Source organism: Pleurodeles waltl, chromosome 11 (genome assembly GCF_031143425.1).
Source record: "Pleurodeles waltl isolate 20211129_DDA chromosome 11, aPleWal1.hap1.20221129, whole genome shotgun sequence".
NCBI classification, from domain to species: Eukaryota; Metazoa; Chordata; class Amphibia; order Caudata; family Salamandridae; genus Pleurodeles; species Pleurodeles waltl.
This window is the reverse complement of record NC_090450.1, coordinates 417,116,414-417,138,362: the sequence shown is the minus strand read 5'-3', so window position 1 is coordinate 417,138,362 and position 21,949 is coordinate 417,116,414. Positions and strand designations below refer to the sequence as shown.

The window sequence follows — 21,949 nt, the reverse complement described above, 5'->3', positions numbered from 1 at the left end:
ACATAAATGTCATAAAAAATACATCTACATTTTCAAAACAATGTTTATTCTACATGGAAAAGGCATGCACAGTGGGTTGTTGACAATATCATATTAAGTAGATGTTGCAGGCATTTTGGTGGTCACTTTTGTCTTATATAATGTTGGCTCTACTTTTTTATAGTCTTTTATAGCAGCCAAGAAGCAAACCGGGTTCTGAAGATTAGGAAGCGGGCGAACTCTTTCCTGGAGGAGCTAATGGCAGGTTCTCTCGAGCGAGAATGTGTGGAAGAGCAATGTAACTTAGAAGAGGCCAGTGAAATTTTCGAAACTCGGGAAGCCACGGTAAAGATTAAAAGCAACAACAAATTTCCCTGTGCAGCAACAGTTTGTAGATTTCACTAGATTTGATTGGACTGTTTGGATTTGAAGGGCTTTTAAATCTATTGTTTTTAGTCTTGCATCAGATGCTGGCTCAATTCTCTTCACTCTTCAGGTCACACAAGTGTTTGTTCAGCTAATGTGAACATTTTTTCTCCTTTGTAACTATTGACTATTAGCTTTTCCTTGGGACTGAGCAAGCAAAGTTCTGCAAATTGATTTTAATAGTGCGCAGCTTAACCCTATAATCAGGTAAGTTTGCCATCTTTCTGGAATCAAACAATTTTTCATCATTGATGATTTCAAAATCACTTTCTAGTTTCACACTATGATTCTAATTCCTAAGATGCATCTTACAAAGATGAAATAAGTATTTGTTTTATTTATTTATTTTGTTCATGAAGAGCACACCATGCAGCTGATGGCCTTCTCAAGAATCCTTGCATCGATTGAGGGTTTAAAAGGGACATCTGGAGACTTTTGAGGGATCATACCAGCCAACTGTTGTTGATCCAGCTTTTCCTTGACAGAAGGGTGTTGCGTGAGAACACTAGTGATTTCAGAAAGTATTTGGGCGGATACAGCTAAAGTCCTTTGATGTCTTCAGTTGGCCAAACTGGTTGGCTCATGGCTCATGTACTAGTTGTGAGAAATGGAGATAGTTAAAACAATTTAATCAAGTACCTGGTACATCACCTCACTTATCATTTATAAACCTGGCTAACACCACATCCAATTTCACTCATCACAGCATTGCCTTCTTTTTCCAATCTGCACTGCTCCAACTTCTGTAGTATCTTTCCACAGCCCATCCTCAGACATAAATGCACCAGCATACGATATTAAGCTAAACGAGGAACATTACAGAAGCACGTAAGCAAGTTTTCAGGTTGCCTTGCTTTAGACATTTATAGATGCTTTTTCTTTTTTCTTTTTCCTTTCTCGCAGTCACCTTGTTTACAGGAACACCTGGTATTAGAGTGGAGGAGACCTGGGTTGAGGCAAAAGGATTTGGAGTTCTAGTCCTTCCTCCCACCATAGATTTTAGACATTCTGAATTGCTTTCACAAAAAGTGTCCTGAACTCATAACATAATTACAAATGTTGCAGTGGTTCCACCGTATTGTTTTGCTGGGGTGAACAAGGCAACACTATCAAACATTCTTATGTTGTTTAAGGGGATTGAGGCAAACCCAAAGTCACATTTGAATGACATACCTTCTGGCTACCTCAACTCAAAGGAATTACATTTGGTTATTCTTTCAAGATCCTGACGTTTATAAGGATGTTTTGTATTTAATAATTAGCTGAAGGGATACTCCTTGTCCCAGCATAAACCCGCCTGGAGAATACTAAATCCTACTCGACTAACACAAAAATGGGTGGTTTTTACGCTAGTACTTTGAACGTCTTATTTAGGAATTCCCAAAATGATTATTAATCCGGAAGTTTAAAGTAATTTACCTCTAACAATGATGGCTTGACAAGCTGCCCCCTTGGCCTAATTCAAGATCATGTCAGTTTTCAACTTCCTTTTGCTAAACCAGGCACTACTCCAACAGCTCCTCCTCATTTTAGGGGTTTCAGGTCTGAATTGGGTCCATATTGTGTCTCGGCCCACAGCCGTTGCTCTCTTGGGCGCTCCTTACTTACGCATTTGTAAAAAAAAAAAAATAATAATGGCTTCAAAAGAAGCTGCTTCACGAGAAATAGCCTTTATTCTAAGCTCTTCTTGTGAAATGTTTTCTGCTAAATCTAGGAGGATCATGGCACCTAGACCAGATGTACTACAAAGTATTACAACACAGCGTTGTATTTATATTGCTATGTGCTCTTGCGTCGCCTTGTGGCTGCTTTAAAGCACAATTAAAGCCCACACCTTAGGCTATCTGTTGATTTTCCAAGTGGGTGATGTAGTGTTGCTGCACCTAAATGACATGCACTGGCGCTGCGTGGGGAATTAACCAGTCGGACTCGAGGTAAGGTTTGCTTTAGCAACAGGGGTATCGCTTTCTCCATTGCGACTTACTCCCTGCCCGCTGGAATTTGTTTACTTTATAACCTGACCCCCATGGGCGATGGCCCAGCCCACTACACATTTGAACAGAGGGGAATTTAGCCATCTCCCCTCTGTAAACATTCAACCATAGTGGTAGTGCCACGCGACCAGTTACGTCACTGGTGTGACACTACATTCCTCCCAAAAAGAAATAGTTCACAACAACTGAAAAGCAGAAACTAAGTCTGACACCAGCTTATAACAAATGATCACGCAATCGCTGAGAAGGAGCAGGGTTGCTACGTAAACAGTATTGGGTACGATTGGACCTGTTAGCACCAGGGGACACATTACCACCAGTGCTATTCTCCAGAACACCAGCAGGCGTCAGCTCTGTCGCAACTAGTTCGGGGTTTTGAACAGGTCCTGGTTGAGAAATTGAGACACGATTGTCTGAATCAGCTAGAGACACTTGATCACCTTTAGACACCGGTTGGTTAATCTCACCTCCCACGGGTGACGCTGGGGAATGAAACTTCTTGAACAACAAAATGTTCCTTGTGACCATGGAATCGCCCTGCCGGGCTATCACTATAGATCCATGTCGACGAACAACAGTCCACGGGTTCTTGTCAAATGGCAAACGGAACTTACTCCCAGAAGAATGTTCCTTCAATAATACAGTGTCCGAGGACCTTGCAAGGCGCCGGCAGCTGACCTTCTGGTTTACACTAGTCCGTCTCTGATGGACCTGAACGTCATCAATAAATCCAGGCATCCACTACCGGTGATGAGGAATAGAATCTACAACAGCTCTCCCTAGCGAGATATGCCCAGGAGCCTGACCAGTCGTAGAGTGAGGAGTTTGTAGTTCCGTAGAAAAGAGTATATAGTGTATTCACTTGACTGCCCACTAGCAGCAGCAATCCGGATTACCTTTTTTAAAGTCTGCTTGAATCTCTCGACCTCCCCGTTCGCTTGGGGCCATTGCGGTGTGATCAGCCGATGTCGAATGCCAGTGGCCCTAAAGTAGGAGGCAATTTCTTTACTCTGAAATGCAGGGCCAATGTCTGTCTTTATCTCAGAGCTAAGAACATGAGTGGCCATGATCTTTTCAATTAGGAGAATCCTAACTTCAGCGGTGAGAGATAAGATGACCTCTACCTCCAGTACTTGGAGAAATCGTCGATCTTCACCATTGTGTATTGGCCATTTTGTAAGCTCCCAAAGTCGAGGCTGGCGGAAACCCGTGGCTGTCGGGGCCCTGGCTCCGTCTCCACAGGAACAGGCCTGCTAGGTTCACCAGAGGCTTGAAACCACTCACATGACCAGACTAAGGGGTTATTCTAACTTTGGAGGAGTGTTAATCCGTCCCAAAAGTGACGGTAAAGTGACGGATATACCACCAGCCGTATTACGAGTTCCATAGGATATAATGGACTCGTAATACGGCTGGTGGTAAATCCGTCACTTTTCCGTCACTTTTGGGACGGATTAACACCTCCTCCAAAGTTAGAATAACCCCCTAAGTTCTCAACTTTCTCATCTATTGGGGGAAACCACACCTTCGTCCGCAAACGACTTTTAGTTTTCACAATGCCCTGGTGTCCATTGTGTGCCAACTTCACTACCTGATCAGAGAGTGAAGAGGGAATGACTAGTCTGCAGCCTTGCAGCAAACACCCATCCAGATCGACTGACAGCTCATCGTAAACATGATGTAGGCTCTCTATTATTCGTTTAGAGGCAGGGTTGAGTGAGGACAGTTGCTTATGTACTGAGTGCCACTGGTTGGAACGAATAGCTTGCAAAGCTTTCTGAAGACAGTCGTCGTGTGTGGTGACCTGAACTATCATTTCAGTGGAGAAGGGTAATGGTCTAGACCTTTCAGACACATACCTCACATATTCCTCAGTTTCACAGGCTTCGGTGATTTCCTTCTCTGTGGCAGCTTGGGGATGACGAAAAAAGTAGTCTACTGGGTTGTCCGACCCCGGCTGATATTCCAGATGGCACCTGTAGTCCTGTAGTTGCAGCATCCACTTCTCTATCCACGGTGGCGGTTTTGTTGCTGTAACGGGGAATTAAAGGCTTGTGGTCGGTCGTGACAAGGAACGGCTGGCCATACAAGTAAAGGTGAAAATGTATGCAGCCCCAGTGCACTGCTATAGCCTCCTTCTCAATTTGCAAATACCATTGCTCGGTGTCTGTCAACGACCGACTCGCAAACGCCACTGGTGACCAGTCATTATTTTCTTGTTTCTGGAGCAGCACTGCCCCAAGGCCTTGGGGGCCGGCGTCAACTGCAATGTTCATGTCTTTGCAAGGATCAAAGTATTGGAGTATGGTGCCATTAGACAGTGCATCTTTGGCAGCTTCAAAAGCTGTTTGTTGGGTTGGTCCCCACACCCAAGGTTCCGAAGAATTCGTCAGGTTTCTGAGTGGCTGTGTTAACGTGGAAAGGTCCTTAATGAAATGGTCACAGTAGTTAACCATTCCTAGAAAACTTTGGATTTCTGTCACACTGGTAGATGGAGGTGCGTTCTTAATGTCTTTTCCCTTCTACAGATTTGGGGCTACTCCATCTGCTGAGAATACATACCCAAAAAACTGGATTCGACTGGTGAGAAATTCACACTTCCTGCGGTCAAGAGTTAGACCTGACTCCTTGATTTGGTTTAGCACACTCTTGAGCCTGGCATTATGTTCCTGGATAGTCGCTGCATGAATTAGGATGTCAACGCTGATTTTGATAGTGCCAGGCAGATCTACTAGAAGTTTGTGGATGACATTTTGAAACACTTCGGCTGCGCTAGAGATACCAAAGTTCAGTCTTTTGTAACGCCTCAACCCTACATGTGTTGAAAATGTAGTAATGTAGCGGGACTCTTTTGCCAGAACCAACTGGTGGTACCCTGAGCGCAAATCCAGCTTTGAAAACCAACAGGATCCACTTAGTTCACCAATCAAATCATGTATTGTAAGGTTCAAATGTCTCTTGTGCTCGATAGCGACATTAGGAAGGCGCATATCCACACAGATGCGCACTTCTCCGGGTTGTTTGGGTTTCCGCGCTACGATAATTGGAGACACCCACGGTGTGGGTCCGGAAACTCTTTCTGTGATGCCAGCTGTTTCAAGTTTGTCCAAGTGTCTTTCTACCTGTGTCCTGAGATGGAATACAATGCGTCGGTGTTGAAGCGCCACTGGTTGTATCATCTCATCAATATGTAGTTTTACCTCTCTGTGACGCAAACAGCCGATACCCTCAAACACGTCACGGAACTGATGAAGTAGTTCCATCACTGACTCTTGATGTATACCAAAAGCAAACGTGACAACGCCCAAATCTTCTGCTGTTTGGCACCCTAACAGCATCCCATGCCCTTCTTCAGCCATGTATACTATGGTGTTGACTGATTGCGATCCATAAGCTATGGATGTTTCGAATTTTCCTTTGAGGGCAAGTGGTGTACTCTGGCCATATGCATATACCTTCACCTTTGTTGTCTCCAGAGCCGGCGCAGGACTCATCTGATGGTACACGTCTGCTGCCAGGATATTTTTGGAGGCACCTGTGTCAACAACCGCAAGCGTCGTGTGCGTGCCAACTTTGACCTGACGCCGTAGCAGTCTTTTTGACGAGTGAGCAGCATTGCCTATCGTGAACACAGAGTGAATAACATGTTCTTCCGTGTCATCGTTGTCATCCATATCACTACCCTTTTAAGACTTGCTTGTGGTGGCATTGACAGAGGCCCTCCCTAGTAGTGGTTTGCTTGATCTGCACACCTTCACAAAGTGATTGAGCTTCCCACAGCCTGCACATTTCTTTCCACGGGCAGGGCAATCACTCGGTCGGTGGGCTGGCCCGCCACAGTACCCACAAGGCCGCGGGGTGGTCGATTGCTTCGGGGTTTACTTCTTATGGGATACTGTGTCACTGCATTGACGGGTTCTTCTTTAATAGGTCTCTGGAATACGGCCTCCATATGTGAGGCTCTGGCTTTCGATAACTCTTTGGTATGTCCCATTGTGAGGATGTCAGGCAGGGACCTCCCCAATTCTTCAAGGATTCTCTCTCGCAGTTTGGCAGACGCACACCCCTGAATCACTTGGCCTTGGATTTCTTAAGTCTCATTTGGTGAACCTACAAATGCTGGCGAGGTCTTTAAGCCTCATGTGGAACGAGTCAATCGACTCTTCTGCTTGTTGTCTGGCTTGCCTGAATACCAAACGTTCGTAGTCTGTGTTTGCCATGGGCTCAAAATGCATGCTTAGGGCTGCTGTCAGGGTCAAATGCATCTTGGAGGTGGCCTCCGTGACGTTCTTAGATATTTTGTAGATGTCTTTCCCCCCGAGGTGTAGGAGCATGGCTCTCTTTTGAGCGTCTTTGACTTTGGTGGCCTCAAAAAACAATAGTACTCTGTTGACCCAGTCCTTCCACTTCTGAGCTTGTGCGGACGGGGCTCACTCAACTATAAAAGGCTCGACTGGAGGGATGGCAGACATGCTGGATCTGAGTGGGTGGTGGACTATGTGGCTGTGTCAGTGTGTGAGATGGAGAAACACCTACTGAAGTCTTGCAGTATATGTGCTATTCGTATCTTGTTGTGCTTTGCTTTCCGGGTGAATGTCTATTTGCGGTAGAGACTGCCTTTACTGTTGCTCTTCTTCTACTTGTCACTATCTGAATTTCCTCCTCTTGTTTTTTTTTTGGGGGGGGGGCACTATGTTGCATTAGCCAATGCTTGTTTCATAATGTCTAGTGAGTTACTTTTCTCTTATTTTGCACAGTACCTGGACAACGACTGCCTGGCAGGTTGTAGACTAAACTGCTGCTGGGGATTGGTGCACTCGCTGGACACTCCTGTTTCTTCCAGGAGCAGAGTGTGTTAAACTGGCTTTCACACGGAAGGTGGCCAGGAAGAGGTGGGGCCTTGCATCCAGTGAGCATGAGCACGCGTACACAGTCCTCTGCTCAGCGCAGCCGGATGAAAACAGCGTCTTGACACAACCCCGGCGGTCAGACCTTCTTGGTTCCAATGATGCACGTGGCATGAGCACCGCGGGGGAACCGCAGCCGCCACGGCGTGTGTAGCACACGTCTGGGTGCGACGCTCGTCGCCAAAATGTAGTGTTGCTGCACCTAAATGACACACACTGGCCCTGCGCGGGGAAATAACCAGTCGCACTCGAGGTAAGGTTTGCATTAGGCACCAGCGGTATGGCTTTCTCAATTGCGACTCTCTCCCCGCCCACTAGCTCCTTTTTATTATATAACCTGTCCCACGTGGGCGATGGCCCAGCCCATTACATACTTGAACAGAGGGGAATTTAGCCATCTCCCCTCTGTAAACATTCAGCCATAGTGGTAGTGCCCCGCGACCAGTTACGTCAGTGGTGCAACACTACAGGTGAGACGCACAGTTCAGGTAATTGTTTAACAGCTGATTCTTATCCATGCCAGGCGAAACTCTGGAAGGATTTGCCTCCATGTTTGTTGAATCTACATTTATCTAGGAAAAGAAAATGCTCAATCCAAGATTACTTGCAGCGGTGTAGGGGTGAAACCTTGAGCTGTAATTTACAAGGCTTTATGTAGGACATGATTACTTTCAACCATCCGTTCAACCAGGAAGCCTGCACATCATTAGAAAGCCAAACAAAAGATGTGGTAACGTGTAACAGGTTGAAGCATTTTCTAGCTACTTGATTTTGAGTCCACTGTAATTACTGCAAATGCCTTTTGAGGTTGCTCTGTTCAAACTGTTATTGTAATATTTCAATTTCAAAAATACAACTATCTGATGAGCTCCACGGGGCCGTCTGAAAGTAAAGAATGAAATAAAGCAAAGCAAAATCATTTGTAGAGATTATGCTTTTCAAAAAGGATGTGGCTATGGGATGAATGTGATAATTACATCAAATGCAGCATCAAAGCTTCTAGCATCTTGTATTAGTGTAAGCAGGTCTTTACCCTTTTTGGTCTAACTAACGGTTTGGTCCCATGGGTCGTTTACGTCTCTTATAGATCTGTTTGAGCATAGGGCGTGTGCCTCACAGACTTTTGCCTTACTAACAGTTTGGTCCAAAATCATATTTACATTTTCCATAGACCTGTTCAGGCGCGGGGCATGTCCCTTACACACTTTAGGAGCCAAACCGCTTGTATGGCTAATCTAATTTATGTCTCATAAACCAGTTTTGCACACAGTTTTCATCTAGTGGCAGATGCAGCTCAGAGGTGGGATATATTTCATTGCCTTGTGCTTTAGAACCATTCTCCTCCCATAAGCGGATCTAAGTATCTTTCCTGTAAGAGCAGAAGTCAAGCAGTTACCCCAGTCTAAGCCCAATCATGACACATATTTCTTTAAAAATATCACAGTTTATTGATTATTTCCTTCCATCCCTTCAGTTTCACTAGATTGTACATATCTGTAGGACGTGTTGTTTCAGTTAAACCCATGCTCTCAACAAATTATGTCTTCAGTAAGCTGTGATCGAGATTTATGCCAAGGGGCAGTCTAACGGCAAATGTCACAAGGCCCCGCGGATGTGCTAAACATTACTAATCTAAAAATATTGGCCGTTCATTTCGGAGCCATATCATGCTCTAGTTGCCTCTAGGAAGACTAGCTCTTGAGTTTGTACTATCACGCCAAAGGTCGGACAATGGGCAAGAAACAAGTCCTGTTTTGTAAAGTATCTTTGCATGTTGGTGAGTGAGGCGCAACCCTGCAACAGGTCGAACCCCAGCCTGTGTATATTTTTTCCTTCTTGCATTATGTCATGCAATGAATATTACGAAATTATATCATACAATGTTACATTTCTGGCTGACACCACTTCATTTCGTACCACATCAGACTTAACTGTACAATGGTACAAAGATGGCTCGATGAGTTAAACTCTATTTACTGACATCTGCAGTGATCTGACCATCAAGAATTTATATCCTGGCAAGTCTAATTCAGAATACCGTCTTTCTGCTTTAGGTAAATTGAGAACTATTAAATTGAGTAACAGTGACCCACTATTTAAAATACTTTCAAACAGCGAATGGTGCTATATAAACATATTGTTATTATTAACAGCAGATTGTACCTTATAGTACTTTAATTGAAGCATTATTAAATGCTACTTCATCATGTTGCGGCTTCTTAATTTTGCCCACAGTAAGATGTGACATGTCAAATTTTGTCTTCACAGCTCAGCTTCTGGTCTAAGTATTTTGGTAAGTCATTTATTTATAGTCTCTACTTTGATTTTGTAAACCTCTATCACAGTCTTTGTCCCTATTTAACTGAGAATACCAATCCAGTAACCAATACGCCCTGCTTCTTCCCCTAGGGTTATGTGCAGGTTGTGTGGCTACTAAATATGAGGGCTGAAGCTCAATGGATCATCTTAAGTGCAATCAGTAAACACGTGAGCTCAAAACTGGGTGTTAGTACAGATTTTATTGAAGCCGGGATAGAGCCAGAAAGAATACATTAATTCTGTGGCACTGTGGCTTGTGTTATTGTCCTTTGCCCATCCTGCTTGCCTGCACCTTGGACAAATGATGCCTTACCTTAACACATCCTCTTTTATTAAAAAAAGAAACTTCCTTGCCATTCAAATACCTCTCCTCAGAAGAACACGTGGGCCCCATCACGCTGAAACAAATGAATACATCTAGGGGCTTATTCACAAACTGCATTTATTTTGCAGAGTGTTTAATAATACTACAACAGTACTACAAAATGCTGTTCACAAACCTACAAACAAAGGTTTCCGCTTCAACGTCTCCTATAATTTCTGTGTGGAAACCTCTATACACCCAGGCTCTAATAGTAAATTTGGGATGGGCGGGGGAGTGGCTGGAAATGGGGTATACTTACTACTAAATTGGAGGTGTTTTGGGAGGTGTAAGGAGGATTAAGGAAGGACTACAGAGAGTACTGTAGCATTTATTCTACATTCAAAATAAATATATAAAACTAATTTACATTAATCATAAAATATTTTACCAATTTTGTTAAAAAGTTTAATAAACTTTTTAACCTTTTCCTATACTTAACCATAGGAATATCTAGCTGTGAAAAATTACAAGTAGTAACTTTACACTTGTAAATTAGGCTCATCCATCTGGACACATGGGGTTGAAACATGTAAATCTACACTTTTTAGTTATAAAGAGCACAAAGTCCAGGAGTTAACCAGATGCTTAACCCCTTCGCTGCCAGGCCTTTTCCCCCTCCTGTGCCAGGCCTTTTTTTGTCTATTTGGGGCAGTTCGCGCTTAGGCGCTCATAACTTTTTGTCCACATAAGCTAGCCAAGCCAAATTTGCGTCCTTTTTTTCCAACATCCTAGGGATTCTAGAAGTACCCAGACTTTGTGGGTTCCCCTGAAGGAGGCCAAGAAATTAGCCAAAATATTGTCAAAATTTCGTTTAAAAAAAAAAAAAATAGGAAAAAGTGGCTGCAGAAGAAGGCTTGTGGTTTTTTCCCTGAAAATGGCATCAACAAAGGGTTTGTGGTGCTAAAATTACCAGCTTCCCAGCTTTCAGGAACAGGCAGACTTGAATCAGAAAACCCAATTTTTCAACACAAATTTGGCATTTTACTGAGACATACCCCATTTTTATGATTTTTTGTGCTTTCAGCCACTTTCCAGTCAGTGACAGAAATGGGCGTGAAACCAATGCTGGATCCCAGAAACCTAAACATTTCTGACAAGTAGACAGAATTCTGAATTCAGCAAGGGGTAATTTGTGTAGATCCTACAAGGGTTTCCTACAGAAAATAACAACTGAAAAAGAAAAATATTGAAATTGAGGTGAAAAAAACAGCAGCTCTTCTCTTCGTTTTACTCTGTAACTTTTTCCTGCAATGTCAGATTTTTGAAAGCAATATACCGTTACGTCTGCTGGACTCTTCTGGTTGCAGGGATATATAGGGCTTGTAGGTTCATCAAGAACCCTAGGTACCCAGAGCCAACAAATGAGCTGCACCCTTCAGTGCGTTTTCATTCTATACCGGGTATACAGCAATTCATTTGCTGAAATATAAAGAGTGAAAAATAGCTATCAAGAAAACCTTCGTATTTCCAAAATGGGCACAAGATAAGGTGTTGAGGAGCAGTGGTTTTTTGCACATCTCTGAATTCAGGGGTGACCATACTAGCATGTGAATTACAGGGCATTTCTCAAATAGACGTCTTTTTTACACACTCTCTTATATTTGGAAGGAAAAATTTAGAGAAAGACAAGGGGCAATAACACTTGTTTTGCTATTCTATGTTCCCCCAAGTCTCCCAATAAAAATGATACCTCACTTGTGTGGGTAGGCCTAGCGCCCGCAACAGGAAATGCCCCAAAACACAACGTGGACACATCAAATTTTTTGATAGAAAACAGAGGTGTTTTTTGCAAAGTGCCTACCTGTAGATTTTGGCCTCTAGCTCAGCCGGCACCTAGGGAAACCTACCAAACCTGTGCATTTTTGAAAACTAGAGACCTAGGGGAATCCAAGATGGGGTGACTTGTGGGGCTCTGACCAGGTTCTGTTACCCAGAATCCTTTTCAAACAACAAAATTTGCCTAAAAAAACAAATTTTCCTCACATTTCGGAGACAGAAAGTTCTGGAATCTGAGAGGAGCCACAAATTTCCTTCCACCCAGCGTTCCCCAAAGTCTCCCAATAAAAATGATACCTCACTTGTGTGGGTAGGCCTAGCGCCCGCGATAGGAAATTCCCCAAAACACAACGTGGACACATCACAATTTTTTACAGAAAACAGAGGTGTTTTTTTGCAAAGTGCCTACCTGTAGATTTTGGCCTCTAGCTCAGCCATCACCTAGGGAAACCTACCAAACCTGTGCATTTTGGAAAACTAGAGACCTAGGGGAATCCAAGATGGGGTGACTTGTGGGGCTCCAACCAGGTTCTGTTACCCAGAATCCTTTGCAAACCTCAAAATTTGGCTATAAAAACTCGTTTTCCTCACATTTTGGTGACAGAAAGTTCCGGAATCTGAGAGGAGCCACAAATTTCCTTCCACCCAGTGTTCCCCTAAGTCTCCCAATAAAAATGATACCTCACTTGTGTGGGTAGGCCTAGCGCCCGTGACAGGAAATGCCCCAAAACACAACATGGACTCATCACATTTTTTTTAAAGAAAACAGAGGTGTTTTTTGCAAAGTGCCTACCTGTAGATTTTGGCCTCTAGCTCAGCCGGCACCTAGGGAAACCTACCAAACCTGTGCATTTTTAAAAACTAGAGACCTAGGGGAATCTAAGATGGGGTGACCTGTGGGGCTCAGACCAGGTTCTGTTACCTAGAATCCTTTGCAAACCTCAACATTTGGCTAAAAAAACACGTTTTCCTCACATTTCGGTGACAGAAAGTTCTGGAATCTGAGAGGAGCCACAAATTTCCTTCCATCCAGTGTTCCCCCAAAACTCCCGATAAAAATGATACTTCCCTTGTGTGGGTAGACCTACCACCCGTGACAGGAAATGCCCCAAAACACAACGTGGACTCATCACATTTTTTGAAAGAAAACAGAGGTGTTTTTTGCAACGTGCCTACCTGTAGATTTTGGCCTCTAGCTCGGCTGGCACCTAGGGAAACCTACCAAGCCTGTGCATTTTTGAAAACTAGAGACCTAGGGGAATCCAAGACGGGGTGACCTGTGGGGCTCTGACCAGGTTCTGTTACCCAGAATCCTTTGCAAACCTCAAAATTTGGCTAAAAAACACGTTTTCCTCACATTTCAGGGGGGGGCAGAAATGGCCTAAAATAAATTTGGCCCCCTACCCCTCCCCCGGGAGCGACCCTTGCCTACGAGGTCGCTCTCCCTGTGTGACATTGGCGCCAAAAAAAAAAATCCCCGATGCCTAGTGGATTCTGCCCCCTTGGGGGCAGATTGACCTAAAATCGTCCGGGTCTAAATACAATTTGCCCCTCAGGGGAGTGACCCTTGCCTAATGGGTCGCTCCCCATCTCTAAAAAAACAAACAAAAAACCCCCCAAAAATAAATAAAAAATTGCACTGGCACCTAGAGGTTTCTGCCCCCCCCCCTGGGGGGCAGAAATGGCCTAAAATAAATTTGCCTACGGGGTCGCTCCCCCTGCGTGACATTGGTGCAAAAAAAAATCCCAGGTGCCTAGTGGTTTCTGCCCCCCTTGGGGACAGATTGGCGTAGCAAAAATCGGCCGATCTGCCCTAAAGGTGGCAGAAATAGCCTAAATACAATTTTCCCCTCCAGGAGAGCGACCCTTGTCCAAGGGGTCGCTCCCCATCTGTAAAAAAAAAAAAAATCCCCGGTGCCTAGTGGTTTCTGCCCCATTGGGGACAGATTGGTGTAGCAAAAATTCGGCCGATCCTTGCCTAAGGGGTCGCTCCCCTTGCGTGAAATTCACATAAACAAAAAAAAACTCCCTGGTGTCTAGTGGTTTATGCCCCCCTTGGGGGCAGATAGGCCTCATAAAAATAGGCCAATCTGCCACCAAGGGAAATCAGAAATGGCCTAAATATAATTTGCCCCCATGGGGAGCGACCCTTGCCTAAGGGGGCGCTCCCCACCTCCAAAAATACAGAACAACACAAAAAAACAAAAAAAAAAGGGTCGCTCCCTTATGCCAGTTTCAAAAAGAAAAAAGAAAATCCCTGGTGTCTAGTGGCCGTTTTGGCAGGTGGATTGCTTTCAATCCGGCTGCCAAAACGCAGAGAGAGACTTCAAAGGGAAGGAAATAACTTTCCTTCCCTTTGAAGCCTCTCTGGGCCTGCCCCGCGCGATCGGCAGAGAAATGCAAAGCATTTCTCTTCCGATCGCGCTGGAAGCTGAGCTTCAAGCGCGATGGGAGGAGGCTCTGTGACAAATCAGTGTGCGATCACGCACTGACGTCACATGGGGGGTAGGGGGGGTCGGGGTGGAAGGGCTTCCCCTTCCATCCCTGCCTTGGGGGGTGGGTGGGGCGCACCGGGGGGAGCGCTAACGCTCCCCCCAGTTCCAGGGTGCAGGACGAGGTGATCTCGTCCAAGGCACCCGGGAACCGGTGCCCTGGACGAGATCACCTCTTCCAGGGCACAGTAGGGGTTAACAGCGACCAAAGTAGATAATTCTAATGCTCTATTTTAAAGTAGTGTGGTCAAGCAGTTAGGCTTATCAGAAGATAGGGCAAACCATTTGTTGTACACACACAGACAATAGAAGAAGCACACACTCAATGACTTAACTCCAGACCAATGATGTTTTATATTGCAAAAATATATTTTTCTTAATTTATTTTAGAACCACAAGATTCAAGTTGCAGGTAAGTACCTTAAAAGTTTAGTATTTCACACAGGTATCAGCATCATTTTGTTTGAAATAGGTAAGTAATACAGTTTTTGAAATATTGACAATAATTTGTTTTAAAAATGGACACTGCAATTTTCAGGAACAGTTCCTGGGGGGAAGAAATGTTAGATCGTTTTGCAGGTAAGTACAACACTTACAGTTTCATTCTCCGGGTTTTAGGAAGTCCACCAGTTGGGGTTCAAGTTAACCCAAAACACCCACCACCAGCAACACGGAGCTGGTCGGGTGCAGAGGTCATAGTTAGCAAATTTAAAGTGGGCTCCTATTGAGACGGGGGTACTTGGAATCAGGCCTGCCTACAGGTAAATACCCGCGGCTCGGAGGGCAGACTAGGGGGGATTAGTAGAGCACTGGAGGGGCCACAAGTAGGCACCAAAGACACACCCTCAGCAGCACAGGGGCGGCCGGGTGCAGGGTGCAAAAATGACATCGGGTTTCCAATGCTGGTCTTTGAGGGGACCCCAAGGGTCACTCAGAGGCTAAAGGCGAGGCCCAGGGGGGTGTCTCCCGCACACCACCTGTCAGACAGTGAGGAGGGCCGCCTGATGAATTTTGAGGCACCGGGGTTCGGTTGCTTCAAGGCCTGGGGGCTGTGGATGCAGTGCGTTCTTAGGCGTCGGATATCTTTGTCCAGAGCTTTGCAGTCAGGGAGGTCCTCAAGATTCTCTCTGCAAGCGTTGTCGTGGAGGGGTGGAGAGGTCAACCCAGGGTGGGCACTTGCTCACAATCGCCTGGGGACCCTCTCTTGCTGGGTGGACCACCTTCATACAGGCCATGGGCGTTGGGTGCACAGGGGCCAAGACTCACGCATCCAGAGTGAGGTGGGAGTCCTTGGCTGTAGGTTTTCTTAGACAGAGTCGCTGTCCTTGTAAGTTCTTGGTCCTTTTGGGTGCAAGGTAGTCCTCTGGAGTTGGGCAGAGGTCACTGGTCCCACTGGACGTGTTGCTGGTCTTTTGCAGGTTCTTTGAAGCAGGAGACAGACCAGTAGGGCTGGGGCCAAAGCAGTTGTCGTCTTCCTTCTTCTCTGCTGGGGGTTTCAGCTTAGCAGTCCTTCTTCTTCTTGTAGGTCACCAGGAATCTGGTGAACTGGGTTCAGGGAAGCCCCTAAATCCTAGATTTAGGGGCGTTTTAGGGGTCAGAGAGCAGTAGCCAATGGCTACTGTCCCTAAGGGTGGCTACACCCTCCTTGTGTCCACTCCCTTTGGGGGGGGGGGGGCTCATTCCTATCCCTATTGGTCCCTGTCCTCCAAACCAAGATGGAGGATTCTGCAGGGAGGGGTCACCTCAGCTCTGGCCCCTTAGGGATGGTCCTGGCTGGGGTAGTCACTCCTCCCTGTTTTCCCTCATTTTCCCACTGGACTTGCTGCCAAAAGGGTGGCTTTTTCCGGGGGCAGGTATCTCCACTAGCTGTAGTGCCCTGGGCACTGTGACCTGAGGCTTGAGCCTTTGAGGCTCAACGCCAGGTGTTACAGTTCCTGTAGTGGGGAGGTGTGAAGCACTTTCACCCAGGACAGGCTTTGTTTCTGGCCACAGAGTGCAGAAAGGTACTCACCCCATGTGGTCAGAAACTTGTCTGAAAGTGGCAGGCTGACACAGACCGGTCATTCCTATACTAGTAATTTGACTAACACACAGGGGGCAACTCCAAGATGTCCTTTGTGTGCATTTTTCAATAAATCCCACACTAGCATCAGTGTGGGTTTATGGTGCTGAGAAGTTTGATACCAAACTTCCCAGTATTCAGTGAAGCCACTATGGTGCTGTGGAGATCGTAATGACAAACTCCCAGAACATATACTCAATATGGTTACACTTCACTTACAATGTCTAAGAATGGACTTAAACACTGTGGGGCATATTGCACATGCAGCTATGCCCTCACCTGTGGTATAGTGCACCCTGCCTTAGGGCTGTAAGGCCTGCTAGAGGGGTGACTCACCTATGCCACAGGCAGTAGTTTGCAGGCATGGCACCCTGAGAGGGGTGCCATGTCGACTTTGTCTTTTTTCTCCCCACCAGTACACACAAGTTGCAAGGCAGTGTGCAAGTGCTGCGTGAGGGGTCCCCTGGGGTGGCATAATACATGCTGCATCCCTTAGAGACCTTCCCTGGCCACAGGGCCCTTGGTATCATGGGTACCTTTTACAAGGGACTTAACTGTGTGCCAGGGCTGTGCCAATTGTGGAAACACAGGTTCAGTTTTAGGGAAAGACCACTGGTGCTGGGGCCTGGTTAGCAGGGTCCCAGTACACCTTCAATTAAAGTTGGCATCAACACTTGGCCAAAATGTGTGTGGGGGTTAACCAGGCCAACAGTGGCACTTTCCTACAAAAGCCAACACTATTAATTCTACTAAAAACTGCGAGAGTAAATGTACTCATGTGTAAAATTACCTTTTTGAATCCCCCCCATCCCCTTGGGCCTTAGCTGCTGCCACAAGTTTCCTGGTGACCTTTCCCTTTATGTTAATAAACCAGTGGTGTAACAAATCTCAAGAGGACTCCCCTGCACAGTATATGGAGCCCCACTCTTTGGTCTCACAAAGGAGCTCTCAGGTCAGAGTAATGTGCTGAGGGGGCCCCCCTGGAGCTCGGGCCCCCCGCACCCCAGAGGCTTCTGGGTCCTTTGTTACGCCACTGATTGAGTTCATCTTATGTTTACTCTTGATACCTCCTGTCTAATGAACATCAAATCTATCTTAATTATTCTTTTTAAAACTGGCCCAGTGTCCTGAACGAATGTATGATTAGCAAGTTGGGAGGTTTCCTCTGCCAGACCAACTCATGTAGCATTGGCCACAACTTTGGCCATATCATACCTCATCGCCCACACCAGTTGCGTGTAGCATTATTAAAGGAGCAACTCAACAGTCTCCAACCACAACCTTTTCTCTACGGAGTTACCTGACCGTTTTACCATTGAGTTACGGCAGATACATTTCTCTATCAGACACCTTGTTCAGATCACAGATTTCAACAGTTCTGTATCACCACCAATATCTGACCAGTTTTCACAAAGTAAATGTCCTTATGTTTGAAATATTCCCCCCTTCCAAACTCCTGTGTAATACTTTGCTAATGTATTTACATGGCACAACACTGCTTAAACCGATGCTTTCAGTTGTGCTACAGTTCTGTAGATTTCTGAAACATATTTTTTCTAAATGTGGATATGCTAAAAATCTGGCATGGACCCGGCTCTCCAGGACTGACTTTGCAGAACCCTGCCTTATGTTACTGATCTGTTTTGCGCTTTCCTATTCACATCCTCATGCTGTCGTGGCTGATATCCACTTCACCCTGTCCTAAGCCCTGCAGCCATTTTCCTTCCATCAAAAATACAATAAACCCTCTGAAACAAATCATACTGCGAAGTACCCAGTATAAAGTGATTTTCATCTCCTGAAAGATACACTTCTCGCTGTCCCTACTTGAATTCCATTTGAAAGCCATGCTTTTGGTGGTGGGGACCTTTTTTATGTTGGTAACCCACCAGACGGGCAGCCATTGAAGTCTTTTCAACTTCGTATTGTTTTAATTTGCACTAACTGTCTCTACTTGCTTCCATGTCAGTGCACTACTTTCTGTTTGTTTGTCCCTTGACCCCGGGACCTGTTGACCTGGCACTATCCTGAGACATAAACCTTGGGCCGACATTTAACTCACTTCTCTACCCTCTACCACGGGTGCTTACATCACTCCTCTTTGCTCTGCAGTGGGGAGCCGCCCTGCACTATTGATGGATACCTGATGTTGCCTACCTCAATCAATTAATCAATCAATCATTTGTAAAACGCACTACTCACCCGCTAGGGTTTCAAGGCGCTGAGGTGGGGGGAGGGAGAAGTGCTACTGCTCGAATAGCCAGGTCTTGAGGCGTTTCTTGAAGGGCAGCAGGTCCTGGGTCTGTCGTAGGAGGATGGGGATGGAGTTCCAGGTCTTGGTGCCGAGGTGGGAAAAGGATCTGCCGCCAGCTGCAGTTCGGTGGATGCGAGGGATGGTGGCGAGAGCGAGGTTGGCGGAGCGGAGTTGTCAGTTGGGATTGTGCAAGGTGAGTCGCTCGTTGAGGTAGGCAGGGCCAGCGTTGTGAAGTGCTTTGTGAGCGTGGATGAGGAGGTTAAAGGTGATCCTCTTGATGACGGGGTGCCAGTGTAGGTCTCTTAGGTGGGCTGAGATGTGGTTGCGTCGAGGGATGTTGAGGATGAGGCATGCATAGGCACTCTGTATAGGCTGCAGTTTTTTCTGGAGCTTGATCATGGTTCCCACGTAGAGTGCGTTGCCGTAGTCCAGTCTGCTGCTGACGAGAGCGTGGGTGATAGTCCTTCTTGTTTCGGTGGGATCCATCTGAAAATCTTGCAGAGCATGCGGAGGGTGTTAAAGCAGGAGGATGAGACGGCGTTGACTTGCTGGGTCATGGTGAGCGCTGAGTCTAGGATGTAACCTAGGTTGCATGCGTGGTTGGTGGGCGCTGTTGCGGTTGAAAGGGCAGCCCGCCACCAGGAGTTGTCCCATGCGGAGATGTTGGATCAGAGGATGAGGATCTCCTTCTTGTCTGAGTTCAGTTTCAGGCGGCTCCTCTCCATTCAGTTGGCTATGGCCTTTGTTCCGTCGTAGTCCCTCAACTGCGGAGGACACAGTGAACACGTGCAACCTGCTGTGCCTGCCATTTCTTCTACCATGAGTATTTGCATCACCCAGGTGATAACATCAAGTGGCCTCCCAGATATGATCCCTATCCAAGCAGCTCTCTCTTAAACATGACTCTTGTGGACGCCACAGAAACTTCAGTTGGATTCGCTATGGAGGCAAATGTCCTTTTCGCTCAGCTGCTTGTTGATATAAGTGCTTTTCTTCCCAAAAGACATTAGGTATATGCTAACACAATTCTCTCAGCTTCTCCTGCGCACCCTAGAACCCCAGGCGGACAGGATGGAGCCCATCTCCACATTTTGGTCCCTCATAGATTGACTTGTTACTAATGCAATATGCAGTACAAGCTCTTTCAGCTGAAAATCCATCCTTCAGTGTTTTGGGCCCTCTCACTATAACTTGCTTATCATTTTCAAAAAATACTCGATTTACAGAGAAACATAATAGAATCAAAGTTTTTCATAGTGCAGCTGGACTCAAGACTTCCATGGGGTCGCCCTGCCTCCAAGCATGGACCTCTTTTTTCCAGAAAGGAAGTGTACCAAACGTTTGACCCCAAAGATTTGGAAATGGAAAAATGATTTTCTTTGTATTATTTAGTACCCTTCCTGAATCTGGGTGAATAGCCTAAATCTTTGCTTCAAAATACATTGAGTTAGAAACATTTAGTAAGAAATTATTAACTTTCTATGTATTTTGTATTTTATTTGGAAACATTTGTGATTGCTTCTATAACCTGACGGTAATTGTGTGGCACATAGAAAAACCTAGCATTCAGGTTGCTAAACATTTTTTCAGTGTGCCAACATTAAGTGTAACATTACTACTGCACTCTTTCGTGTAATCCTCAGAAATGCTTCTGTCAACCTTTTGGTGCCGGAGGAAAGAACCCAGAAATGACTGCAGAAAGTAGTATTTCTCCAGGATGTTGCCCATTTTCTGCACACATCTATTAATTATGGTTTAAATTGGTACCTTTAAAGTCGCAATACTACTAAATAATGGTAAGGATCAAAGAGCCTGATCTAGAGTTTGATGGAAAGTACTCGCAGGGTGGTGGAGAACATTGCGTCTGCCACCCTGACTGACTTCAAATTTAGAGATCACCACTAGGTGGTGATCTCTGTACCTTGAAATGAACTGCTATTATGATAGTTCCAGTCAAGCCACAAAAAGTTTGGTAGGTGGTTACTGTTGCTTTTAACTGCCGTCCACCAAACTTTAACAAAGTTTTCATTTTTCAAAAACAACCTCTTAAATTGGGAGTTTGTTATTGAAAAACAAAAAACTACCCACATCCGGGGAGTTTTTCTGATGAGGGGGTCATTATCTGTTGTTTGTGTCTCCTGCGCCTACAGAAAAAAGGACATTACACCGTTCTCAGAAAATAGGTTGGGCAGTCTCAATCACTTTATCAGAGGAAGCTTTCCATTAAAAGAGCCAATGGATACTCTGTTGATGGAAATCTGGTGGTACTCCCGAACCAAAATAGGGTGGGCAGTAGCTGTCTACAAAACCCTAAATCACCCCCAAAGTTTGAGATTCAAATAGTTTTTCTAAACTTAGGGCCTGATTTAGGGCTTCATAGATGGGATGGCTGCCTTTGGTTTTGATGGTCATTCAATAAACCTTTTCAAAGTTTTTGTTTTTCAGAAAAAGTTGCCAAAATCTCCCAAAGCAGTTTCTCCCAAGATGTGTGGGTTATTATTTCTTTTTCTGTGATGGATAGAAAAAAAAGGCATTACACCACCCATCCTAAATAGACGGGCAATGTCATGTCATTCTTCCGATGACCATTACTCCGTCGGGCTGCCAGTGGAAGTTTTGTTGACTGAGCCACAAGGGTATAAATCCAGAGAAAATGTAAGGTCCGGCCATCTCTGAATGAGGCAGTCATATTTAATATTGGGAAGACAGGGTACATTACTGCAGAGCAGCCAAACTCTAAATCAGACCCTAGGGGCCAAGATTTAAGAAAAGTGGCGCTGCACACAGTGCAGCGCCACTTTTCTTGCCCCGCCACAATATCACCATCTGTGCGCCGTATCTAAGATATGGCGCACCATGTCAGTAGTTAGGGAACTAGTATCAGAATTTTTGACGTTGGTTCAGAGCTTTGAAGGTTAAGCATCAAAAATGTTGATGCTAGTTCTGCATAGCTCTTTGAGGGCCATTGTAAACAATGGCGTGCCTCCTTTTATTGCCTGCTCTGAGCAGGCACTAAAAGTGCCAAAACAAATGACTCAAAGAAATCTTGTAGATTTCTTTGCTTCATTTTGTCGGCCTCCTTCCCTAATGGGGGAGTGCCTCCTTTGCATACATTATGCCTGGCGCAGGGTTACAAAGTGGCGCAATGCATGCATTGCACTACTTTGTAAATATGGCATGGGAAAAGGCCACCTTAGCGTGAAAAAAATGACGTTAAGACAGCGCTAACGTGGCGCTAGGCCCTCTTAAATCAGGGCTTAAATGTTTTCAAAGTAAATGTTCTTCAAACCAAAGTTTCAATGTACCTGTATTAAAACCATATGTTTCAAACTATTTGCCTAAGACTGTTTTTTTCTTATGCCTCATAATATAACAA

At 45.3% G+C, this 21,949-nt stretch overlaps 1 protein-coding gene across 1 annotated transcript in view; it reads left to right on the top strand.

Annotated features, from left to right (window-relative positions):
* Positions 1 to 21,949, top strand: part of PROC (protein C, inactivator of coagulation factors Va and VIIIa) — a 191,671-nt gene that overhangs the window by 110,755 nt on the left and 58,967 nt on the right. Inside the window, exons 3-4 of the mRNA XM_069213759.1 lie at positions 164 to 324; positions 9,575 to 9,599. Coding sequence (XP_069069860.1) covers positions 164 to 324; positions 9,575 to 9,599 — 186 coding nt within the window. The remainder of the gene's footprint in view (positions 1 to 163; positions 325 to 9,574; positions 9,600 to 21,949) is intronic.